We start from the raw sequence: 11,038 nt of genomic DNA on the forward strand, positions 1-11,038 counted from the left end.
TAAAATACTCGGCATTGTGAGTGTGTGTTGGTCCAGTTTAAATAGTGTCCCTGATGGGAAACAGGTGTGACGGTAATCAGTTCCACGTGCAATGGATTGTGGGAAATTTAGTCTGGGGTGCAATACAACGGTCTTTGTGGTGCGTAGTGACCTCAGATAAACTATTGAGCTACCTGCCATCATATTCCTCTTCTCTTTGGGCATGCTAATCTGGTAAGTCTTATCAGTTCATGTATTTTAAACATTTGCAAAGCTAATTTGGATTTGAGCCATTTTAGCATTTTATTTAAAATCTCAAAATGTGTTTTTGCATCGGTTGTGCACGCATAAAAATGTTTGGGTAGCAAATTTTAATGACCTCAAAATAGCATGCATTCTTGGACAAAAAGTAATGGTTTTCATAGAGGTTTAACAATAATTCGATGCACTTTGTTCCACGTATTCAAATAGTTCAAGTGATATGCTCAAGCCATACCAGTTTGTGTTATTTCTTGCTTAAAATGTAACATTTCAAAATGCAAATTGTGCAGTATAAACAAATATTTAAACAAGGTTTGTATTATGGGATCAGACTGAACGCGATATTTCACATAATGCCTATTAAATTAAATAGATTATTAGTGTTATGTGCTTTATAGATATTTTTCCTAGTGTTTTGGCAAATATTACAACCTGATTAACTTCTCCATCTCTCTCTTTTCAGGTTAAAAGTGAGGCAGCTGGCAGTTCAGTTTGTTACGTTGATGTCCAATTATTAATTTTGTAAGGCTGGAAGCTTACGCTGCTATTTTGAACCAATAATCGGAAAAAAAAAGCCAGTTGAAGGATGACGTGTATAATTCATATTTATCTGACTCCATTAAAGTTGTTGTTATTCTTTAACCTCTTATTCTATAAAGTTTTTTTTTAGAACTGATAGGAAAATGTAGGATTTAACCTGAACATTTAGATAATGAAAGTTTCAATCAATAGCATCCTGTGATGATGAAGGCCATTGTGTCACATTTAGTTCACATGCATACTTTTAAATGGATTTCTGAAGTATTAGGACAGTAAATAGTTCTACCCATTTTCACTCAACCCTACAATTTTAATACACAATCATTGTATAGAGACATTAAAATGGGAATGAATATTGAGTGCACAACACAAATCGAAAAGAAAAAATATATAAAATAGCGTAGAAGTAAATCAGTCATCAGTACTCTATAATATGTATACCACCTTCAATGCCCACAAAAGTAGGAATCATCCATATGGTGATGTCTCAGATTTTAAAGACGAGATCATCTTGAAAGTGACTGACAGCAAAGTCAAGTTGAATGTAATGAGCCTGATTGCTCTCAGAATTCTGCTGAGAGACTACTGACTGTAATCTGCTTGAGTCAAGATGAATTGCAAACTCACCCGAGGAACAATTTGGCTTCTTTGTTCTTGAAAATGCACAGTGTATCAGAGATGGCTATCCAAGACATAGTTGAAAGTTTGGTAGATATATTCTTACTGTCCAGACCTCTTGTGAGAGACTCAATCATCATGGTTCTGCGAGAGTATGATCAGACTATCAGTGAAGTCCTTCTTAATGAATTAGTGGAAGCTGTAGTGAAAAGAAAGGTGCGGAGCTGTCCACAGGTAAGCGAAGGAAAAGAATATATATAGTAACTGTCTGTTGTTTTTCCTGAAGATCTCTTTGCCAGATCAGTGGGTTTTATTGTTTTGTTGGATGTGAAAATTCTGAGTCCAGCCTTACACGTGGCTTTTCCTGTGACAATTTTAGATAAAATGTTGAAATCCTTGACCTGGAATAGTGTAAATCTAGTGAGCATCAGCATGTTCTTCAGCATCATGATGTTTCATTCTGGATCACTGTTCTCGCCACTCGTGGCAGTTCTGCCAAAAACAAAAATTTAATTTCTAACAGACATTGATGCAAAATGTATAATAAATATTTCAGATTCTGCAGTAAGACTTATCACATGATTTAAAAAAAGAAGTAGTGTCTGATAATTTAACTCCAGATTTTCAGATCACACTGGATAACATGGATCATCAGGCTTTGTCAAATCAACACCAACATACTAAGACTACAACAACGTAAGGAAGTAAGGAAGCCCATTTCCACCACAGTAAAACATAAATATGTAAGTTATTATAAAGAGAAAGAGATGCTTTCTAATAATTATGACTTAATATCTCATAATAATAAGATACTTTCTCATAACAATGAGATACTTTAGACCATATCATAGTACTGAGACTGCTCTCATTAGAGTTACAAATGACCTGCTCTTATCATCTGATCGTGGTTGTATCTCTCTATTAGTGCTACTGGATCTTAGTGCCGCATTTGACACTATCGACCACAACATTCTTTTGAAAAGACTAGAAAATTATGTTGGCATTAGAGGAAGTGCATTGGCTTGGTTCAAATCATACTTATCTGACCGCCATCAATTTGTGGCAGTGAATGAAGAGGTATCATATCTTTCACAAGTGCAGTATGGAGTACCCCAAGGCTCAGTACTAGGACCCTTACTTTTCACGCTTTGCATGTTACCCTTGGAAGATATCATCAGGAGACATGGTGTCAGCTTTCACTGTTATGCTGATGATACTCAGTTCTATATTTCTTCACGACCTGATGAAACATACCAATTTGCAAAACTAACGGAACGCATAGTTGATATAAAAAACTGGATGACTAGTAATTTCTTATGGCTAAATTCTGAAAAAACAGAGGTGTTAATTATCGGACCTAAAACCTCTGCATGTAATAACCTAGAACACTGTCTAATACTGGATGACTACTCTGTCAGTTCTTCGTCATCAGTTAGGAACCTAGGTGTGCTATTTGATAACAATCTTTCCTTTGAAAGCCACGTTTCTAGCATTTGTAAAAGCGTATTTTTCCATCTTAAAAATATATCTAAATTACGACCTATGCTCTCAATGTCAAATGCAGAGCTCAGTACTAGGACCCTTACTTTTCACGCTTTCATCAGGTGACATGGTGTTAGCTTTCACTGTTATACTGGATGATACTCAGCTCTATATTTCTTCGCGACCCGATGAAACATACCAACTTGCAAAACTAACGGAATGCAGAGTTTATATAAAAAACTGGATGGCTAGCAATTTCTTACTGCTAAATTCTGAAAAAACAGAGGTATTAATCATCAGACCAAAAACCTCCGCATGTAATGACATAGAACACTGTCTAATACTTGATGGCTGCTCTGTAAATTCTTCATCATCAGTTAGGAACCCAAGCGTGCTATTTGATAGCAATCTTTCCCTTGAAAAACATGTTTCTTGCATTTGTAAAACCACATTTTTTCCATCTTAAAAATATATCTAAATTACTACCTACGCTCTCAATGTCAAATGCAGAAACGTTAATTCATGCGTTCATAACCTCAAGGTTAGATTATTGTAATGCTTTATTGGGTGGTTCCTCTGCGCGCTTAAAGGGGTCATATGATGCGATTTCAATTTTTCCTTTCTCTTTGGAGTGTTACAAGCTCTTGGTGCATAAAGAAAAACATGTTTCTTGCATTTGTAAAACCACATTTTTTCCATCTTAAAAATATATCTAAATTACTACCTACGCTCTCAATGTCAAATGCAGAAACGTTAATTCATGCGTTCATAACCTCAAGGTTAGATTATTGTAATGCTTTATTGGGTGGTTGTTCTGCACGCTTAATAAACAAACTCCAGCTGGTCCAAAATGCAGCAGCTAGAGTTCTTACTAGAACCAGGAATTATGACCATATTAGCCCGGTTCTGTCAACACTGCACTGACTCCCTATTAAACATCCTATAGATTTTAAAATCTTGCTTATTACTTATAAAGCCCTGAATGGTTTAGCTCCTCAGTACTTGAGCAAGCTCTTATCGTATTATAGTCATCCACGTCCGCTGCGTTCTCAAAACTCTGGCCATTCGATAATACCTAGAATATCAAAATCAACTGCGGGCAACAGATCCTTTTCCTATTTAGTGCCCAAACTCTGGAACAATCTACCTAACACTGTTCAGGCGGCAGACACACTCTGTCAGTTTAAATCTAGATTAAAATCCCATCTCTTTAATCTGTTTTACACATAACACGCTAACACATTTCTATAATTCAAATCCGTTAAAGGATTGTTAGGATGCATTAATTAGGTCAACCGGAACCGGGAACACTTCCCATAACACCCAATGTACTTGTTGCATCGTTAGAAGAATGGCATCTATGCTAATATTAGTCTGTTTCATTCTTATTCCGAGGTCACCGTAGCCACCCAGACATCTAGATATCTAAATATCAGACATCAGGACATCTAGATGTGCCCCAGAGACTGATCCCCCCCAAAGACCTCGTCTTCTAGATGGCCATTGGGACAAGACCACAGGAACCAGATGAGTCCTCTGCACAATCTGACTCTGCTGCAGCCTAGATTTAAACTGCTGGTCTCGTCTGGCCAGAGGAGAAAGACACACTATTTCGAGACACTATTTCCCCGTTTAATACTGCAAAGCTGCTTTGACACAATTTGCATTGTAAAAAGCGCTATATAAATAATGGTGACTTGACTTGACTTGACTACTTTCCAAGCAACCAAAAAAATGTCCTGTCACCAATCGTGGCTTTTAGGAAACTAACTTACACAGAAGAGACTTTTTTGCTCAGCACATTGAGATGAACTGCTTACCGTGATTTCAGACTGTGATTGTTGTGAGTGAATAAAGAAGGTAACGGAGCGAAACTCTACCCGCATGGATCACGGTGGTCTGGTTTCATTAATGCATGGATCTTCATGTGTAGCTTCAGGTGACTTTTAGAAGTGAAACTCATTGAGCACTGATCACACGTGTGCAGCTTCTCTCTACTGTGGATCAGCTCATGTCTTTTCAGATTTGATGACTGACGGAATTTCTTGTCACAGTATGAACACTTGTAAGGTTTCTTTCCAGTGTGGATCAGCTCATGTGATTTCAGACTTGATGACCGACTGAATCTCATGCCGCAGTGTGAACACTTGTAAGGTTTCTTTCCAGTGTGGATTAGCTCATGTCTTTTCAGATTTGGTGACTGACTGAATCTCATGTCGCAGTGTGAACACTTGTAAGGTTTCTCTCCAGTGTGGATTTGCTCATGTCTTTTCAGATTTGATGACTGACGGAATTTCTTGTCACAGTGTGAACACTTGTAAGGTTTCTTTCGGGTGTGGATCCGCTCATGTGATTTCAGACTTGATGACTGACTGAATCTCTTCTCGCAGTGTGAACACTTGTAAGGTTTCTTTCCAGTGTGGATCAGCTCATGTCTTTTCAGATTTGATGACTCACGGAATTTCTTGTCGCAGTGCGAACACTTGTAAGGTTTCACTCCAGTGTGGATCCACTCATGTGATTTCATATTTGATGACTGTCTGAATCTCTTGCCGCAGTGTGAACACTTGTAAGGTTTCACTCCAGTGTGGATCCACTCATGTGATTTCATATTTGATGACTGTCTGAATCTCTTGCCGCAGTGTGAACACTTGTAAGGTTTCACTCCAGTGTGGATCCACTCATGTGATTTCATATTTGATGACTGTCTGAATCTCTTGCCGCAGTGTGAACACTTGTAAGGTTTCACTCCAGTGTGGATCCACTCATGTGATTTCATATTTGATGACTGTCTGAATCTCTTGCCGCAATGTGAACACTTGTAAGGTTTCTCTCCAGTATGGATCCGCTCATGTGATTTCAGACTGAATGGCTGACTGAATCTCTTGCCGCAGTATGAACACTTGTAAGGTTTCTCTCCAGTGTGGATCAGCTCATGTCTTTTCAGATTTGCTGACCGACTGAATCTCTCGTTGCAGTGTAAACACATGTATGGTTTTTCTCCAGTGTGAATCATCTGGTGCTGGTATAAATGTTTTGCCAAAGTAAAAGTCTTTCCACACTCAAAGCACATATAATCTCTCACAGCGTTATGTAACTTCTGATGTGATTTTAAACTTTGCAGCAGTGAAAAACTCTTTCCACATAAAGAACATGTATGTGGCTTCTCCTTCATATGAACGGCCAGGTGTTTCTTCAGCGATGAAGACACATGAAATGTTTTGTCACATTGATCGCATGCGTACGGCTTTTCTCCGGTGTGGAATCTCATGTGAACAGCAAGATTGCTTTTCAATGAGAAACTCTTTCCACATTGATCACATGCATGTGGCTTTTCCCCCGTGTGGATCGTCATGTGGACTCCGAGATGATGTTTGTATGTGAAGGTCTTCCCGCACTGATCACACGTGTGTGGTTTCTCTCCAGTGTGGATCCTCTCATGTGTTTTCAGATTTGATGAATCACTGAATCTCTTGTCGCAGTGTGAACACTTGTAAGGTTTCTCTCCAGTGTGGATCCTCTCATGTGATTTCAGATGTGCTGACAGACTGAATCTCTTGTCACAGTGTGAACACTTGTAAGGTTTCTCTCCAGTGTGGATCCTCTGATGCAGTTTCAATTCATTTGCTGAAATAAAAGTCTTCCCACACTCAAAGCACATATGAGATTTTACACCAGTATGTGTTTTCTGATGCATTTTTAAACTTTGCAGCAGTGAAAAACTCTTTCCACATGAAGAACATGAATGTGGCTTCTCCTTCGTATGAACTGTCAGGTGTGTCTTCAGGTCTGATGACCGAAGAAATGTTTTGCCGCACTGATGACATGCATACGGCTTCTCTCCTGTATGGATCCTCATGTGATTTTTAAGATATTGTTTGTGTGTGAAACTTTTTTCACACTGGTCACACATGAACGGTTTCTCTCCTGTGTGCTTCAGGGATGATGACACACTAAATGTTTTGCCACAGTGATCACACGCATACGGTCTCTCTCTAGTGTGGACTCTCATGTGAATCTCAAGATTTTGTTTGAATGGGAAACTCTTTCCACACTGATCACATGTGAACGGTCTCTCTCTAGTGTGGACTCTCATGTGAATCTCAAGACGGTGTTTGTATGGGAAAATCTTTCCACACTGAAGGCAGGTAAAAGATTTCTCAGCTCTTCTTTCCTTTAAAAATGTCTTTTTAGTTTTCGAGCGACTCTGAGGTTTTTCTCCAGGTATGACATGTTTCTCCTCCACTTCACTCAGTTCTTCATTCTCTTCCATCAGGTCTGAAATGAAAACAAAACAAAAAAAAAAGTTGAATTTTTTAGTAAGCCAAACTAATTCAAAGCCAGGAATATGAATTGAAAAGTCATAAAAGTGAGCCCTGATGTAATAGCAGAAAAGCGACAACTGTTATAAAATATTGCAATTATTTTGATGCATTTTTATAAATTAATTATATGAATTAATTATATAATTATAGGTACATTGATTTTCCAGTTATTATTTTTTAAACATTATAGGCTCATGTAGTGTTTCTGTAGTGAGAACTATTAAATATATTTGATTAACGGCAAAATTATCTAATGCAATGTTAACAAAAAACAAACAAAAAAGCTACAATTTTCACAACAACTTTTAGGTGGCAAACTTTTTGCAGTCAAGAGGAATAGGTTTTATATTTTTAATTTATTATAATGTTCAATTTATGTTTTTAAAGACGCCACATGTTGAAATTTCACATGGTCAAAGTCTAGATTGACCGTGGCTTAAACCGGTTTTTAATCAAGAATTTCTAGCATTAGCTGTGTCCTACAGATTTCACTCTACGATTTTCCTCATTTTAATAAATAGGGCATTTCTTAAAATTGTGACATCATTTGGGCTCTTTTCTACAGCATGATGGGAGGACAAGAAAATAATCTCAATCCATTTTTACACAAACTGTACAGTGTTGACTGCATTCATCAAGTTACTATAAGAAAAATAATCTCTATAACTATGAATAAGTCCTATATTTTATTAGAAATTCAACTTTATCAGTAACAATAAATAAGCTTTTGCTTAAAACCTGTCACCCATTCTGGAAAGTTCATTTAATTTTTGGTGTTTACTGTTTATTGCTAAAAAAAAACTGTTGTAAACTATATTGAGAAATGTCCAAAATTTTGGTAACGTTGCAAAAGCATAACCACAAAATAAAAGAGCTAAAACAACATTTAGATTGATTTGATGTTTGCAATCAAAATTAAAGCTTGTTGACCATTTGTTGAAAACCAAAACATGAAGAAAAGTTTGTATCCATTTCATAGTTTAACTGTTTATCTAAATCTGATGAACTGCTTGAAGCTTTATAACATTAATGTCCTTCAGCATCATGAATGAATTAAGAGTCAAGAATAAACACCGACCTCTCTGTTCTTCAGTGTGTTTCATCCTGCAGGGTTCTTGATCACTGTGTTCTCACTGTCCTCAGTCTTTGCAGATTTCACTTCTTCCTGATGGAAAATTCCAGCATTTATTGGCGAATTACTGTGGGCGGAGCTTCACTGATGATGTGTTTGCTGTGGGTGGAGCTTCACTGATGATGTGTTTGCTGTGGGTGGAGCTTCACTGATGATGTGTTTGCTGAGGGCGGAGCTTCACTGATGATGTGTTTGCTGTGGGTGGAGCTCCACTGATGATGTGTTTGCTGAGGGCGGAGCTTCACTGATGATGTGTTTGCTGTGGGCAGAGCTTCACTGATGTGTTTGCTATGGGTGGAGCTTCACTGATGATGCGTTTGCTGTGGGCGGAGCTTCACTGACTGTGAGTCACAGGGGGCGGAGCTTCATTGATTGAATTACAGTTTGGTTGGAGGTGCTGATCTCCCTAAATCAATACCACTTACTGTCTGTTACTGTTGCAGTTTGTTTTTATAGGATCAAAGAGAAGAATTTTTAGTGTTTGCATCAAATTAAATTTACAAAAGTGATTTTACATACATGAAAAGCGTACTATACAAGTAAAGTGCCTATTTAAATGGTTCAAATAACTTATAAAATGTACAAATATGGGTGATATAATGTTCCATTATCATTCAGTGTAACATGTATTTATGTCAAATGAAACAACAAACTTATTCTGAGCTGTACTTATTGAAATATATCAAAGAATAAGTGATCAGACTGAATTTGATTCTATTTTAAATGATTTCAATCTTCTTGCTGCTAACTGGGTCAAACTGAGTGGCAAAGACAGACAGATTTCAAATGACAATGAATGAGTATTTTGGTGCTACACTGTGATCCTTAAATAAAGTCTTTTAATATTTAAAATTAAAAGCCGTGTTACACTTATTTTTTGATGCTTGAAAACTTTCATTTAAGCATTCATGTTTCTCATAAAGCAACTGATGCTAATTCACAAATTCTTTTTTATTGCCAATTCAAATATTATTCTGTACCTTTATTTAAATATCGACAGATGTAGTAAAGAACTGTAAGAAAACAGTTGAAAGCATGAACACAGAAATGGACAGATTTGAGTGAGAAATAAACAGATCCTCCAATGAAATGAGCTTTAAGTGTCAGTTTACAGGAGATCTGCAGACATCAGCATAATAAATGAGGTGAAAACAGCAACTATTGACATGAAATAAAGAGTCTTTTCATAAGCTCTGTTAATATTGATGAGCCTCAGACTATCAGCACTCATTAAACAAGCCAGGACTATTAGCGGCTCATTTGCATCTCAAAGATAATACTGTTATTTTTCACAATACGACCAGCATTTCAGATGCCTGTATTTAAAATACTTACTTGAAATACAAATGCCATTTTGTATTTTAAAGCCTTTGGGGAAAATCAAATGCAATTTGTATTTAAATGCATTTAAGATGAGTATTTTTGTATTTTCAAAATACATAAAATACTTTGTGTCCAGAGAATTGTATTGTTGTGCACCCTCCCTTAAATATTATGGGGAAAAAACACCTACTATACAGGGGTCAAAATAAAAAGTAAATAAATAAATTGTAATTCAATTGTGTTATTTATAAATTACAATTGTAGCTCTAAACAGTTACTTACGGCTGTACACGTAGCAATAGTTTTTACAATTATATAATAAATAAAAAGAAACCAGATAGAATAGAAAAAGAATAGAGCAAGCTAGTTTTAGATGCCTTTTTTGCTTTTTGTTAATTGTATAATAAATAAAAAGAAAACAAATAGATAGAATACAAAAAGATTAGAGAAGCTAGTGTTAGTTGTTTTTGTTTTTTTTTAAGAAAACAAGCAAGCAATAGAGTGCAAGTCTAAAAGGGGCAAGTTTAAAAAAAAAATTGAATTAGAATAGAGAGTGCTAGAGTTAGAGTGTCTTTTTTTTTAAGAAAACAAGCAAGCAATAGAGTGCAAGTCTAAAAGGGGCAAGTTTAAAAAAAAAATAGAATTAGAATAGAGAGTGCTAGAGTTAGAGTGTCAAATAAAGATGGAAGAGATGTGTTTTTAGCCGATTCTTGAAGATTGAGTTGGCCAGGTCATTCCAACAGGAGGGAACAGTTAATGTAAAAGTCCGTGAAAGTGATTAAAAATTAAATTAAAAACCACTGTGCAGCTTGTCTGATGAATTCAGTGAAAACTGATATCATGACAACACTGATAGTAGCAGTGGGAGACTCAGTTCTAAACACAAGGGCTGCATTTGTTCATCAGAAACTGAGAAAAACACCTCAGCGTGGCTCCACAGCTGAAAGGATCATCAGACACGGGTGACTCCAGCAGAAATTCAAGGGAAAACACTGTGTGTGCTTGTGCTGCGGATGCAAATAAATTATGTCAATTACAAAATCTTGCAAAAGACAACAATAACTGCTTTGAAAGCACCTTGTTCTATTCACTTTGCTCTGAAAATTGTGTTGAAGTTACTCATGTTGTGAGAATGTTACTATACACATCCTGCACTGCCAATGTGAGTCTTACAGTTGCACAAAGATGCATTAAAATCATAGTCAGATATTCAAAAAAAGACATTTGAAAAATGTTTCATATGAAATGTTCTTTTTTTTAATGAGAGACTCTGCGTGCCACAGTTTGAGATCCACCATCATACAGTGATGACAGAGCTTTGTATATTTTATATATATGTGTATATATATATATATATATATATATATATATATATAAA

At 36.4% G+C, this 11,038-nt stretch overlaps 1 protein-coding gene across 1 annotated transcript; it reads right to left on the reverse strand.

Annotated features, from left to right (window-relative positions):
• Positions 1–1,625: 1,625 nt before the first annotated feature.
• On the reverse strand, positions 1,626–7,041 carry LOC107669283 (zinc finger protein 347-like). Its single transcript, XM_016461460.1, has 3 exons — positions 6,865–7,041; positions 4,701–6,207; positions 1,626–1,890 (listed from the first exon to the last, which is right to left on the reverse strand). The coding sequence occupies exons 1-2, from the start codon at positions 6,974–6,976 to the stop codon at positions 4,757–4,759; spliced, it is 1,563 nt and encodes a 520-aa protein (XP_016316946.1). The 5' UTR covers positions 6,977–7,041; the 3' UTR covers positions 1,626–1,890; positions 4,701–4,756.
• Between the last annotated feature and the right edge of the window lie 3,997 nt (positions 7,042–11,038).

Source organism: Sinocyclocheilus anshuiensis, unplaced genomic scaffold (genome assembly GCF_001515605.1).
Source record: "Sinocyclocheilus anshuiensis isolate Anshui unplaced genomic scaffold, SAMN03320099.WGS_v1.1 scaffold320, whole genome shotgun sequence".
NCBI classification, from domain to species: Eukaryota; Metazoa; Chordata; class Actinopteri; order Cypriniformes; family Cyprinidae; genus Sinocyclocheilus; species Sinocyclocheilus anshuiensis.

Bases quoted from the DNA above. Each gene is read 5' to 3' on its own strand.
- LOC107669283 (XM_016461460.1), bottom strand. From the start codon at position 6,976: ATGAGAGTCCACACTAGAGAGAGACCGTTCACATGTGATCAGTGTGGA. The intron at 6,208-6,864 runs ATGCGTGTGATC...GGGAAAAGCCAC, and splicing joins CCACACTAGAGAGAGACCGT to ATGCATGTGATCAATGTGGA.